This window comes from Cheilinus undulatus, linkage group 2 (genome assembly GCF_018320785.1).
Source record: "Cheilinus undulatus linkage group 2, ASM1832078v1, whole genome shotgun sequence".
Taxonomy (NCBI): Eukaryota; Metazoa; Chordata; class Actinopteri; order Labriformes; family Labridae; genus Cheilinus; species Cheilinus undulatus.
In genome coordinates, this window is record NC_054866.1 from 7914533 (window position 1) to 7929149 (window position 14617).

Here is a 14617-nt window from a genome sequence, read left to right on the forward strand (position 1 = left end):
GAAAAGAGTTCAAAAATCCCACAGACTGGGATGATGGAACCATGCATGCTAATTGCCAACACACTTCTGGCTTCTATAACTCATTACTGCAGCACTCTATGTTTTTATGGATTGGGACTGAGTTGATAATGTTTACACATGATCTGAGTCCAAAACTGTAATTTTATTTCTTTATTTTTTAATTGCACTTTTTTTTTCTTCATGTTGATCATTACATTTCCATGTTATCAAATTGTATAAAGTAGTTACCTGGCAGTGGAAATTAAATGCTTTTAAACACTCTGTAACTTTTTTTTTTTTTTCAGATAAATTTATGTTTGTCGGTAAAGTTGCAAAACTTATGACACTACAGACAAAAAAATGAGTAACAACCAAACAGAGAAGTGATGCACAATATTATCAGCATGATATTAGCTTAAAAAAGTCAACTTAGTATCAGCAGTTATGAACATTTCTGCTCATGTCTACGACAAATACATCAGATATAAATATTGGCTGTAGATGTTAGGGCTGGGCAATTAATTGCAAATTAGATTATATTACAATATGGCATGCTGCAATTTTCAAATCACAGACGGTGCAATATTTCTTTAACCTGAAATATATCAAAATACCAGTTTGATACAATCTTTTTTATGCTCTCAACATCATGCAAACATTCAAGTGTCAAGCTAGATAAGACGGTCCATTGACTGATAAAATAAACAGTTACATTTTTTTGTTTCAAATATATATATATATATATATATATGTATGTTTTTTTTAATGAGGGAAAGTCTTATATAATTTAAACTCATAACTTAACATTTTTGTTTAGTGATGATTTGGAGACCCAAAAAGTGTTGAGTGCGTAAATGGAAAATACTTTTCACAATGCCAAGTATTCTGTGTTACAAATCCTTTTTGTGATTAGTCTTTTGACATATTCTAGTATTTTTAATGCTTGTTTTTGTGAGCTGTAAGCCGTAATCATCAAGATTAAAACAAAGAGGCTTGAAAAATTTCCCTTTGTGTAATAAATCTACAATATTGTGGATTTTTTTTTTCTGAGCTGCAATTGTAAAGCTACAAACCAGTCAGTTATTAAAATGATTTAATCAACATTGTGATCATGCTCATAGCTCCTGCCTGTTAAATGTTGATAAGACTCTTAGAGATGTGTTGCAGAAAATGAGAAGTAATCCTCCTGTTTGTTTTTTTGATAATTCCTATAATTTGCTGCACTTGTTGTTTTCAGAAAACTTCATTTGTCATTCAGCAGTTTAAGTGTTAGATCTGTCATTGTTCTTAGATTGTCTTCAGTTTTGTTTGCATCAGTCATTTATTACCAGCACCAGCACAAGCTTCAGATTCTCCTGGTTCAGATGACCAGATCTCTGACTGTCTCGCCCTCTTTCCTCACAGACTGATGAGGAGCGGCAGCAGGCGCTGCAGGCCTTCACTGCACAGTCTTTCCTCAGCTCTCCACATCAAAACACCGGCTCCAGTTCTGGAGCAGGTGCCTCTGGTCCTGCCTTCCCTTCTCCCACCAGTTCCTCAGAGCATAAGACCAAAATGAAGCGGGGTCCACGGAAGAACCAGAATGAAAAGTACCGACTCAAGTACCTTAGACTGCGTAAAGCTGCTCGTGCCATGATCTTTGTAAGTGTATAATAGAGGGGTGTCAAACTCAAGACCTGGGGGCCAAATCCGGCCTGCAAGATCGTATGTTATTTGTTAGAACTGGCCCATCAGTATGCAGATTTCCTCAAGTATAAAAATGTCAACTTATCCTTGAAGATTTAAAATATCCTTGTTAAGTTATAAAATCAGAAAACATAAGGAGTGAAAATAATTAGATAAGTGGGAAAATAATTCGATTTGTGTTTTAATTTCATATTTTCAATTTTTCATCTCACAACAAGGACTCAAACTTGGGATTTTGGATTTTTATTTTGTACTTTGAGCATTTTAACTCATAATTTTGACTTCTTATATAATATTTTGAACTTTAAGATTCACAATTTAAAATTTTGAGTCATGTTTTGACATTTTTAACTATTTATTTTGTATTTTATCTCATATTTTCAACTCTTTACTTTGGCTTCATAATCCCATAGTTTGACCTTTTAGACTCACAATTTAAAAATTTAAATCATATTTTAATTTCATGATTACAATTTTTATATCATATTTTGACCTTTTAAAATAAGAATTTTGACTTTCTAATATATTTGCCTTTAAAAAACACAATATTTCAATTTCATTTTTTTCACCTTTTTGAACCAATAAATGTACTTTTATTAGATTATGAGACTTTAACCTCAGAATCATTTAGCATCGATGCAAAGTTTTTTTTTTTTTTTCATATTTTATTACTGGTGAAATTACTGGACCTGAATCCAGAATCTGGCCCCTGCTGTGATTGAGTTTGACACCCCTGATATAATATTTTTGAGATGACAAAACGACTAGTTTTTAAAAACATAATTAAGTGTTTTTCAGGAGCAGTGCATCGATATCTTTCTTTTATAAAGTGTAGTGATAATCTTTAATCTACAGGAGAATGCAGCTCTCTGTGATGAAGTTGCTCACTTAGAAGAAAAGTTTTTGAGAGCAAAGGAGGAGCGGAGGTGAGTAAACATGTTTCTGTTTCTCCCTTTTATTATTTTTACATTTTTATTGTGCCAGGCCCAGAAAAGTCACTCAACTCTAATATTTCATTAGACCCCCTTGGCTATGGCATCATTTCAATAGGCGTATACAGTGCTTCAACATTTATTTCCATCCAGAGCTGCATTAATTCATCACCATTGATGATGGGAGAGTTGGATTGCCATGTAAAGATTTCTCCATCCCAATCAAAGATTCCTTCTAAGGTTTACCATCTGGCCTCTGTAGCAGCATACCCATTTAAGAAAATTATAACTTTGACTATATGAGCCCAGTGAATCTCTGAAAGTTAAAAGCATATTGTTTGGTAGATCAGGTCGTCAGCTGAGCCCATTTCTGGGAACATAACATCGCTGAACCTCAACCTGACTAACTGAATCAACCCCAGATCCTAACACTGCCCCTGCAGACTAGTCTGGTAGGCACTACAAGGAATGACTGCGGCATCACTTCCTCTACCCCTGTTCTCACCCTGATATGGCCATCCCCTTGAAAACAGGGTAAATCTGGACATCAGATCACATGATCCTTTTCATGACTCCAGCATCCAATCTTTAACGGACCTAGCAAACTGAAGCCTTTTTTAATCAGCCTTACGGATGAGTAGTTTTCTTAAACTGTCAATCTAAATCCTTTGAGTTCTCGTAGCATTGTGTCTGTGGAACTGCTCTTACTTTCACCCATAAACAGAATACACCAAATGTTTCTTTGCTCTTCAAAGACAATCAATAATCACTTAAAAATAATCCTTTACCACTATCCTTCCAGTTTTTAATAATGGTTTAGAGCTTCAGGCATTGTTTTTGGAGTTGTCTTTCCAAACTTTTATCAGAGCCATATTTATTATTTATTTGAAATTATTTAACCAGGAAATGCTCATTGTGGATTTCATTTATAAGACTTTCCAGGCTAAGCACAGATAACATAAAAAAACAGAGCAATTACAATCCCAGGAAGACCAAATCCAGAGTCACAGAACAGAAAGTCTTTAGTCAGAACATCTAAAACCTGAGGAATCCTCCTCCAGTGCCTTCAATCTACTTTTTTTTAACAAATCATGAAACTGTGCTGTCTTTGAGGGATTTTCCACTCTAACTTGATGATAAAACAGGTTAGTCAAACAATAAAAAGTTTTAATGCTATATTTATGCAGTTAATTGCATTTAATTACTCCTTGGTTGCATTTTGAAATCCTGCTTCTTTCATTTAAAACTTTTTTTTCTGGTAATTTTTTTTATCATTGACTTCCTGGTTGGATAAAGACCTGTTTTTATGCTGCGATAGAATAAGGAACTTTAGGTAGATTGAAGTTTATGATACAAACTTCACCATAAACAAAGGGAACATCTTATGAGTTGAAAGGGAACAGAAAAAGAGAAATATTAGATATTACAAGATGCAGATGACCTCTGACTTGTCCACTGAGCTCTCTGTGAGTTTTTTAATTATGTGAGGCATTAAGGAGAAGTGTTGGACTTATTTGATGTCAAATCAGGGCTGCATGGCAGCACAGAGGTTAGCACTATTGCCTCACAGCAAGAAGGTTTCTGGTTCATTTCCCAGTCAGGGCCTTTCTGTGTGGAGTTTGCATGTTCTTCCCATGCATGTGTGGGGTCCTGGTGACTCTAGAGTGAATGTAAGTGTGCCTGGTTGTCTGTCTCTATATGTCAGCCCTGCGATTAACTGGTGTCTGATCCAGGGTGTAGCCCACCTCTCGCCATTGGCACACCCAGGGTACACCCTCCAACCCCCCATGACCCAATGGGATAAGCGGGATAAAAAATGGATGATGACCTCAGATCTTGTGAGGACAAAATTTAAGGAATGCAATGAGGGTTTTTTCTGGTCAAATTTGGCACAATGCTTCTCTTGGACTTGAAGGTTTCCCTGGTCAAAGGTCATTATATTTACACATCAATTTGAACCCCGGACACCTAACTAACTCTACGATCTGAAGTTTATTTTGAAAAAATTGATGAAATAAGATTGACACCACCACAGAAACCATTCCCAGCTCTTCTTCTTTACTGATCACTCTGTCTCATTATCTTACATTTGTTTATCTACTGGAAGCAGGTAACTTCAAGGCAGTACTTCTAGTCTTTGCTCACTGCAGGCCTATAATAGTTTGACCCTTATGAAACAGAATTACATCTTTTCCATTACCATTTGATATGCAGTTAGAGTTAATTGGCTACCACCTGAAACATGAATCACTGCAGCAATGATCCATTGAAAGACTTTGAACAATATGCTTAGCTAAATCCAAATGGGGACTTTTTTTTTTGCCAGGAAGTGCATGGTGGATTTTGATGTGCTTTTGTTGTGCCTTTCATGTCTTGCCAGGTGTTGAAAACAACAGAACTCAGAGATTCACTCATATTTAATTTCATTTTCAGGTTTTTACTGAAGTCACTGCTGCAGTACCAGACTTTCTCTGAAGGAGAGATACTGCCAACACCCAGCACAAGCTCTCACCCTGCTGTTCCACCAGTGGCATTAAGTGCAGGTCCTGCTGGGGGTTCAGGCCAATCTGGGGGACACAACCATGCATCAGTGGGCTCAACAGGGGAAGAGGGACCTCTTAAAAAACCAAAGAAGGAAAGGAAAGAGCGAGGCCGGGAAAATGGAAAAGAGGAAAGTGAGTGCTGTTTAATTTAAGATTTATAATAAAACCTGATAGGATTCTGCAGGTTTACATTTGTTTTTGCTGACAGTTTGGTCATTATTTTATTCTCTTGTGTTTCTCAGTTCCAAAAAAGATGTCGAAGAAGAGAAAGCTCGCAGACGGTTCTCGGAAGCTGGTGCAGCCCATCCCTCTGGACTCATGTGGCCGTCCTGTCTTTCCCATCGTGCTTGGGGGTTTAACCGTCTACAGTCTGGGAGAGGTCGGTGTCTGACTTTACCACTGAAAAGTCCCTTAGATAACTGTTAGCATGGCTCTCCTCTTGCTATGAATAATCCATGCATCAAACACTCACTGTGCAGTTTATTACATATACCTTGTTAGTTAGGGGTTGCAGCCCTGTTTACCATCAGAACTACCTTAATTCTTCACTGCATGGATTCAACAAGGTGCTGGAAACATTCCTCAAAGATTTTGATCCACAGCAACATGATAGCTTCACGAGCTGCTGCAGATTTGTCAGCTGAACATTCATGATGTGAATCTCTCATTCCACCACATCCCAAAGTTGAACTACTGCATTGAGATCTGATGATTGTGGAGGCCATTGGAGTGCAGTAAACTAATGTCAAGCCCAAGTTTAGGATTTCAGCTTTGTGACATAGCTCTTTATTATGCTGGTCAGCAACTATATTAAAGCAGACTATGGTATTAAAACAACTCTCTGTTTGTACTAAGGAGCCAAAACATTGCCAAGAAAATATTCCACACTCCATTACACCCCCACCAGCAGCCCTAACTTTTAATTTATGGCAGGAATGAACCAGGCTTTTGTGCTTCTCACGCCCTTTTGTTTAAATTTTGTGGCAGAAATCAAGACTCCTTTAGACCAGGAAGCATTTTTCTTCTCTCCGGCTGTTAAACTCGCACACATTTTTTTGCCTTCAGAGAAGCTCCTCTCCCTCGGTTGTAAATGTCAGACCAGCCCTTCAAGACCAACACCCATGCCACGTTTAAAGTGACTTAAATCGCCTTTATCCTCATGTGATTGGCTGTTCAATATCTATATTAGTAGTTGGTCTTGGTACCAGTGATGGACCGTGTCCAGGGGGACAGCCAGGGGGTGCCAGACATGAATTTCTCCATAACTCTGGCGAAGCCAGATGTTAAGTGTTGAATGACTTCCTGGCAAGATTTCTGTCTCAGTGTGTTGTTTACGTCTGCTTCATCACCACCTTTATTTCTTCATCCCAAAGTAAGGCTGTTCTTCTAGTTAGTCTTAGATCAACAGTAAGATAGAAGTAACACTGCAGCTGTTCACTTCAGCAGTAGGAGACGCAAAAAGAATGAATTTCAGTGTGATCTACTCACTGTTAAGTGGAATAAAGTTTAAAAAAAAAAATCAACAACATTGTGTTGCAGATTTATGAAGAGTAAATGTCAAACTTTGTCAGATCATAAGAGAGGAAGACAGCTTTCAAAATTTTTGTTTAATGAAGGATGGAATGACTGCTACTGATGTGTTTCAGGAAATGTTGGACCCTGGTTAGTTTTCTACACACGTTTTTTACCAGATTTGTGAAGAGTAAATATTGGATTAATAATTCACAGGTAGCTTTTCTCCTATGCAGATATCTTTTGTAAGACAAATAAATCATCATTAAAAATCATCATTATAATACTATAGATAGGAACAGGGATGTCATGAGCACAGACTCTTTAATCTGTATATCCCAAAGCCATCTGATACATGATTGGTCAATACAGCTCTGACTACAAATGTACTGAAAACATAAACAAGAGCATTAGACATTCTGAGAATCACAACCTCTGTGTACAGATTTTACATTTAGGGATAGGGAATTGATCCAAATTTAGACTAAATTGCGATATATCCAACTGCACTTTCCAAATCCCAGAGGGTGCAGTATTTCTTTGGCCTGAAATGTGTTTCAAAATACCAGGTTAATACATCTTTTGAGGCAGAGATGTTATGCTCTACGCATCATTCAAACATTGAAGTCTCAATTTTATCAAGATTAGTTTGCGAAAAGTCCTGCTTTACTTGTTTTTGTGTGTATCTTACTGAAAACTGGGAGACATAATGTAAAAAATAATCTTAAATATTTTTGCAAAACTGTCCAGCCTGAGTTTCATCTACCAAATACTGTGTTCATTATAATATAGAAAGATTTATTGCTTGTTTATTGAAATATACATAAGATGAGGAACTTAAAAATGTGTTGCATATTATATCGCATATTTTCCCAAAATGTTCAACCCTAACTAATGTATATATTCTGTAAATGTAGATCACTGAACAGTAGAACAGGTGTACCTAATAAAGTGGCTGGGAGTGTTTATATTTGAGCTTCTCTTAAAGCTAACACTGGTCACTGAATTAGGTTAATAACCAAAAGCATCATTACTTCACTTCCAGATAATCACAGACAGAATGCTGTTCCATGACGAGTGTGCCATCTACCCAGTGGGCTTCTGCAGCACACGAGTCTTCGCCAGCATGAAAAACCCGGACCAGCAGTGCCTCTACACATGCCAGATCAAGGACGGAGGAACAGGTCCCCAGGTACGTGCAAACAGTTAGCGTTGACATCATGTGTGACTAATGTCCATTTTTTTCAGAGGTGAGGAATATTTTTAAAAAATGATTACAATAAAGAGTCTGTTATATTGAAGTAAACACAACAAACGTGCACAGCACAACCGTATTCTTCAAGTAGAAATAATGTGACTCTCCTTCAGTTTGAGATCGTGCCTGAAGAAGATCCTCAGAACGCCATCGTAGCCTCTTCTGCCCTGACGTGCCACTCCAACCTCCTAAAGGCCATCGCATCAGTCAGGTATCAACGTTTAACACAAAGTAGGGCTGGGAAATATATAGTGTATTAGATACATTGATACATTTTAAATGAGATTAAGGGTGAGATAAATCATTTATTTTGATTTAGTTTTTAAATATGCTGTTTTTTCAATAAAAAATCCAGTCTAATGCTTAGAAAAAGAACAGAAATATGTTACATGACCACAAGATAATGTATTTGAAATGTTAAGTCTAAATGGGGAATTATCGTGTATTTATTTCATTTTATTTAGCAGTAAAACATTAAAAATAAGATGATATTGACACCTGTTTTATACCACAGCAACAAAAATAGAAGTCCAATGGGGCTTTTCCATTACATGGCTCAGCTTGACTCAGCACTGCAGCAGGGATTTGCTTTTCCACCACAACCGAGCTACCTGTTTGAGAGTGTGTCTAGAGCTGATGACGCAGTGTTTTGAGCCCTCTTCGATCTCTTGGCACTGTCTGGCCTATTTGACTTCACATCGTTTTAAAGCAAGAACCAAACTGTACACCGACGGCGCTCAAGCTGCTCTTTTTACATTCTCTCTCTCTCCCTCTCTCTCTCTCTATCCTCAGCGATCAGTAAACAAACAATAATTCATGCTTATCATCAAAAGGAGATCATTTTCCTGTATATAAGTTAAAAAAAAGTTTCCTTATTATTGATTTGTGGGTCTCTAAAGAGCAGAAAATGAACACAATCATACTTTTAGATTGGGCAGTGAGAACAGTGTGATTTAGTATCACCAGTTAATAAATGAAAGATAGACTCTATCATGGGCTAAATGTTATGAACATCTCCAGCATTTTATTTTTTAAAAAGTCTAGAATTTGTCTATAAGAAGGGGAAATGGTCAAACTTTCATTATTAGTCGGTACAGAAAAAGTTGTAATCTAGGATCTGTGCCTGGTCCTTCCTGATCTCGCTCGTCAGTGTGAGAAGCCATGTGGAACTATCGGACTGTAGTATGAGCACAAAAATCTGCTTGTGAGCAGGGCTGTTTGAGCGCAGCTCAGCACAGCCAAACTGGTGATGGAAAAGCGAATCCGCACGGCTTGGTTTGGCTCGGCACGGCCAAAAGCCATAGTGGAAAAGCCCTAGTTGAGACCAAATATTGGCCAATTTATTGTTTTTAAATATCAAAAAATGCAGCAAGGTTCCTGGTCACTGCTTACATTGCACAAATACATTGTTACCATTTGCAGTGTTACCAGTTTTATCCACTTTTTGAAATGTTGCCAACATATTTTGTGCAGTTTCAACAGTGTTCTTCCTCTGTAAACTGATAAATATGACTGGAGATAATTAGTTCTTTCAGGTTTCTTTACTTTATTATTCAAATAGATCAATAGATAATGGAGATTTGATTGTTTTAAAAATGTATGGTATGGTAAGGTTGACTTTAGAAAATTTTGACCACCTCGTATTACATTGTCTTGATTAGACAATTTGATAAAGTTTGTCTGCAACTTTTGAACATCTAAAATGAAGAATTGACCCATATTGGGTTTTGACAACATTTATTTTTATTACCATGGTATTGGAAATCATTTATAATGCACTAGAACCATGGCAAAGTTTACAATTCTAGTATATTTCCAACACTTGCTATTTCCTTACCAAAAACTAAAAATATATTTATCATCAACATTCAGGTAAGTATTAAATACTAAGATTTTTTGGTCCTTTTCCCTCCAGCCCTGCCTAAATGCTTGTATATTTTTATTCAGCTGAGTTCTCACATTCGTTCTCTTGGACTTTGTGCCGATGTACCAAAATACTCTGATCACTTAAGACATGCTTTTCTCCTAGCTCCAGATCTGTGGCACCAATCGTACCATCAGGAGCGGACTTCTTTGGTTTCTCACACCCCACCATCCAGAATCTTATCCAGAGCTGTCCTGGAGCACGCAAATGTAGCAAGTAAATAAACCCTTCTCTATTAATGACTATCAACTTTTACACACTTCATTTTCTCTGACTTTTTCTTCCTTTTTTATCATATTATAACTTTTGATGCCAAGTAACGGCTGTGTTAGTGATTATATTAATTACTGAAACGAGAAAGAAGACAAACACAGGTTCTGGGAAAAAGTGGCTCCCAGACAGGGACCCTAAGGAAATTTAACAGATCATTTATTCACCATAATTACAGACTTCAAAACAATTTCCCACATTCACACATTAATTTTCTGATTAGAGAATTTGATTTTAAGGGGACATGGAAACCAGGATACCAAACTGATTCAGACTTTTCTTCAGAGATAAGAACTAACTAAACTAAAAGAAGTAACTTTTCTTTTCAAAATAAATTATCATTATTTTTCATTGTTTATACTTATTAACATTTACCAGAGCTTACTGGGGATTTTAATTATTTCTAAATGCATTTTAAATTCCTCCTTTGTTTTTTAGCTACCGGTGGATACGTTTTGAAGTGTGCCGCCCCGGAGATGGCCAGGTTCCTCACAGCCTATCAGAGGATGATGCTTCAGTCAACTTTGAAGCCTACCAGAGACACCAAGGCTTTGATGAGAACATCAAGACTGAGCACATAACAGGTTAGTTAAATGTTACTATTACTCATAAAGGCAATATTCTCATTTATTTTTATGTCTGAAATTTACAGGATCCCAATTATTAACATTAACAACACTGGAATATTGCTACCTTTTTTGATACCAGAGCAACAGAAAGGGTCTCTAAAGCACCCAAAAGTGGTTAATTTTGCTATTTTTGACTTCCATCCCTTACATTAGAAAGGGTCACTTATCACATACCAAAACTAGGCACAATATTGATGTTTAGGAAAAGCAAAAGAAGATCTTACAAATCAAGTAAAGTCCAAATAAAATACTACCTCTTAATCGTAGTAAATATTTCAGAGGATGTGTATGCAATGATTCTATTCTCTGTATCGTCTTAGTTCTCCTAATTAGGACATTTTATGGATGTCAGTGTTTGTGCTGAGGTGTGAAGCTGTCTTCAGTCTGCAGGTTAAGACATAAAGAAAAACTTAAAGCAGGGTTGTACAAACTTTTTCCACGTACAAAAATATATCAGGACGGTTTCATAAGCTTCACCTTGAGGATAGTACAGTTAATAAAAACCAATCTTATGATGGTTAAGGTGTGCTTAGTCATTGTGTATGCTTGAGTGGCTAGTTAATGGCTGACAAGGCAAATTATTGTCAGGATTTTAGGGAGGCCAGTTAGATTTCAGGGGGCCCTGGTCAGCCCTGGCGAATACTGGTTCAGCCCCTAAAACACCATCAGTTCTGCTATTAGCCTTTGAAATCCACCAGGCTTTATACATCATATTATTGTTATTTTGGTTGCCAGTATGTTTTCCGTTTACAATGTTGTCTTCATTTAGTCACAAAAAACTCAAATCAATAATTTCTTTTTGTCAAAATGTTTTTTACAGAATAGCATGATAGCACTGCTTTGTGCTGAAACCAAGAAGCACGATACAGTGAAGTACAAGCTTCATGTTCACATGAGGGCCATATTTCATTCAATGTTAAGAATTTGCTGCTGGCCAGTAAAAAACTGGACTACAGGCCAAAAGTTTGGGCCAAAGTTTGGACCCCCCGATTCTATTTTGTCACTACATGCAATCCAACTGACACCCCGGCCCACCAAGTGAGGACACATGCTTCTGTAAACTGGGGGTTTACTGAACTGAATGCCCCAAACTGTACGCTAAAAAAAGCTGTGTTTCCACTAGGATTTACAGAGGCTGATAAATGCTTTTATATATTCGAGACTCGACTATCGCAACTCTTGAAATGTGGGATTGGACCATTCCTCAGTCCAGTTTTAACAGCTGGTCCAAAATGCAGCTGCTCACCTCCTAACAGGCACAAAGAAAAGGGACCACATTACCCCAATGTTGCTCTCTCTGCACTGGCTTCCTGTTCACTACAGGATTGAATTTAAGGTTTTACTGTTAGCTTATAATGTTCTTCATGGTTTGGCACCGTCATATTTGTGTGAACTGCTTCATGTTCACACTCCAGCCAGAGCTCTGAGGTCTGCCAACCAACTGCTCCATGGATGTGCCAAAAACAAGGCTCAAAGCCAGGTGAGATCCAGCTTTTGCAGAAGCTGTCCTGAAACTGTGGAACAGCGTACCCTTTTATATAAGATCTGCCCCAACTCCTGAACATTTTAAATCATTGCTAAAAACTAAATTCTTTTCTTTGGCTTTCAACTCACGATGAAATTCTTTTATCCCAACAGGTGTTAGATTTTACCATTACTTTATCAAGTTCTATTTTGATTGCTTTTACTGTTTTATAGTGAAGTGTTTTTGTTTTATGTTTTGCTTTTATACTGTGAAGCGCTTTGGTCAACACTGGTTGTTTTAAATGTGCTATATAAATAAAGCTGAACTGAATTGATTTGAAGTAGACTGGTTTGGTTAACTTTTTTGCCCTCCTAGCACTGCTCTAAACCTACAACTGAAAACTGTTAATAAGAGCCATTAAATCATCCTTTTCCCTCTGGATTTTGTTATAATAACCTTTCTCATCCCAGGAACTGCTACACGATGCATCTGCAGTGAAATGCTAACTAAACATCAAACTGTTAGATCATCTTAGAATAAAACTGTTCTCTCCTACAGTACTCACAGTATCAAAGTGCTGGCTTTTAAAGTTAAAAAACATTTTTTTATCAATAGTTTTTTGTTTGAGATCTGCTGTGTCAAAGCATCAACAGTGACCGTTCTTTCTTTTTGTTCTTCCTCAGGACAGATGGCGCAGTCTCCTAGCTCCTCTCATCAGCATCACCTCATGTCCCCCACCATGAAGCCTTCTGCTTCGTATTTCAGCCCCTGACAGTCTGCTGAATTAAAACATCACATGAAGGCAACACCCTTTGAACTTTATTCACTTTTACAGGATTCAGTGTCTTTCTTTTCCTGTTTTTGTTACAGGAAGTTGAATCAGTTTTGTTCACTGCATGTCACCATCAGGAAGCATCACAGCATTAGTGTGGACATGTGCTACAGCTAACATTTATGCTTTTAAACTGGATGTCGCTGAGCTTGCTTTGTACTCTGTGCCAAAAGCAACATTAGCCCAACATATCTGTGTAAAAATGCATTTTTACTTTGTACATATAAACATTAATGTTTGACTTAAAACTGAGTCCTTTTATTGAGTCTCTAACAGATTATTTGAACAAATAATCCTCAGGTTTGTGATGTCAATACAGTTATCCTGCTGTGTTGGAGTCTACCTGATAAACAATCTTATATCCAACAGCTGATTTTTAAAATTAGGGCTCTAAGGATTCATCATTGGAACGACATACCACAACCCGGCGCTGGAGAGGTGGGTAGGGGTGGCCAGAGTTAAGCTCCTCATGTCGACACGCGTGCTGCTCAGCAGCCAAGCTCAATGGCATCTCTGGCCTCTCTTTTCACACCTGCCGGAGACCGGCAGTGGTTTTTGAGCCCTTGGGACATTCACAACAAGACCAGGGGCTTGTGACAACCCTGCTACCTGGGTTGATGGTAGGCCAGGGGTTCTCAATGTGGGAGTTGCGAGACATTGAGAGGTGGTCACCAGATGCCTTCCAAAAAAAGAACAAATATTTAAAAATGATATTTAATTGTGTATTTTGCCCATTTCTATAAAAATAGGTGCATAAATGTAAGATAAAAACATGACAATTTGTCAATATTTATGCTGAAATCAATGTAATGTTTAAAGAAATTCCTTAAAATGTAAGTCTTATGATTCTTGAATGTGCACGATTGTGTTCAACTATACCTCAACCACCATTAGGGGATCCCCGGTCTCTGGCACCTTTATTTGGGGGTCGTGAGCTGAAAAGGTTGAGAACCCCTGCCCTAGGCCATGCTTACTCTCCACATCCACCCCTTACTCTGCCCTAAAGATGTGGAGTTTACTTTTTCAGCATTATTTTTCCATGCCCCTGGTGCTATGCAAAGACATCCAGAGCTCAACTAGGGTTGTGTCAATCCTCCTTCCCACCCCATGGTTCTCTCAGGCTGCTTACTTGCCACCATTTCATAAAAGTTCTGCAAAGCTCTGCATGTGGCGTTCAGAGGATTATAATGTTAAAAAATGGGTGAAACTGTCTTCATGTCTGTGGCCCCCTATTTTCTTAAAATCAGTTAAGCTTTGGTATTTGTCATGTCTGTCCCCAGCCAAAGAATAGATGCTGGATGAGGTTTATTGGCTTTGAATATTAAAAAAAAAAAAAACTCTCAAACTTTACAGCAAATGTGCCTTTTATTAGTGCAAAATACCCCAAGCCATTAAGACTGACTCAAAATGTAAACTTCAATCAGAATTTGTAAAAAAAAAAAAAAAAACTCATTCATCGTGATTTGTCATATTCATACAGTCCAGCAAAAGTCAGCAGTGATTGTCACAGCATAGATTTATAAGGATAAACAGTGTAACCAAACATCTGTCTGTAACCAAGGATGTTGA

General features: G+C 37.5%; 1 protein-coding gene across 5 annotated transcripts in view; it reads left to right on the forward strand.

Moving 5' to 3' along the window:
* The window catches only part of tbrg1 (transforming growth factor beta regulator 1), a 150747-nt gene extending 137457 nt beyond the window's left edge, over positions 1-13290 (forward strand). For 4 of the 5 annotated variants that reach the window (XM_041801362.1, XM_041801354.1, XM_041801380.1 and 1 more), the window contains 9 exons: positions 1405-1641; positions 2542-2612; positions 5052-5293; positions 5404-5540; positions 7719-7865; positions 8042-8139; positions 9958-10068; positions 10561-10706; positions 12900-13290. In XM_041801362.1, the coding sequence (XP_041657296.1) occupies positions 1405-1641; positions 2542-2612; positions 5052-5293; positions 5404-5540; positions 7719-7865; positions 8042-8139; positions 9958-10068; positions 10561-10706; positions 12900-12988 (1278 nt within the window). In that variant the 3' untranslated portion in view covers positions 12989-13290. The remainder of the gene's footprint in view (positions 1-1404; positions 1642-2541; positions 2613-5051; positions 5294-5403; positions 5541-7718; positions 7866-8041; positions 8140-9957; positions 10069-10560; positions 10707-12899) is intronic. The other variant, XM_041801388.1, reaches the window with a different exon arrangement.
* Positions 13291-14617: the final 1327 nt, after the last annotated feature.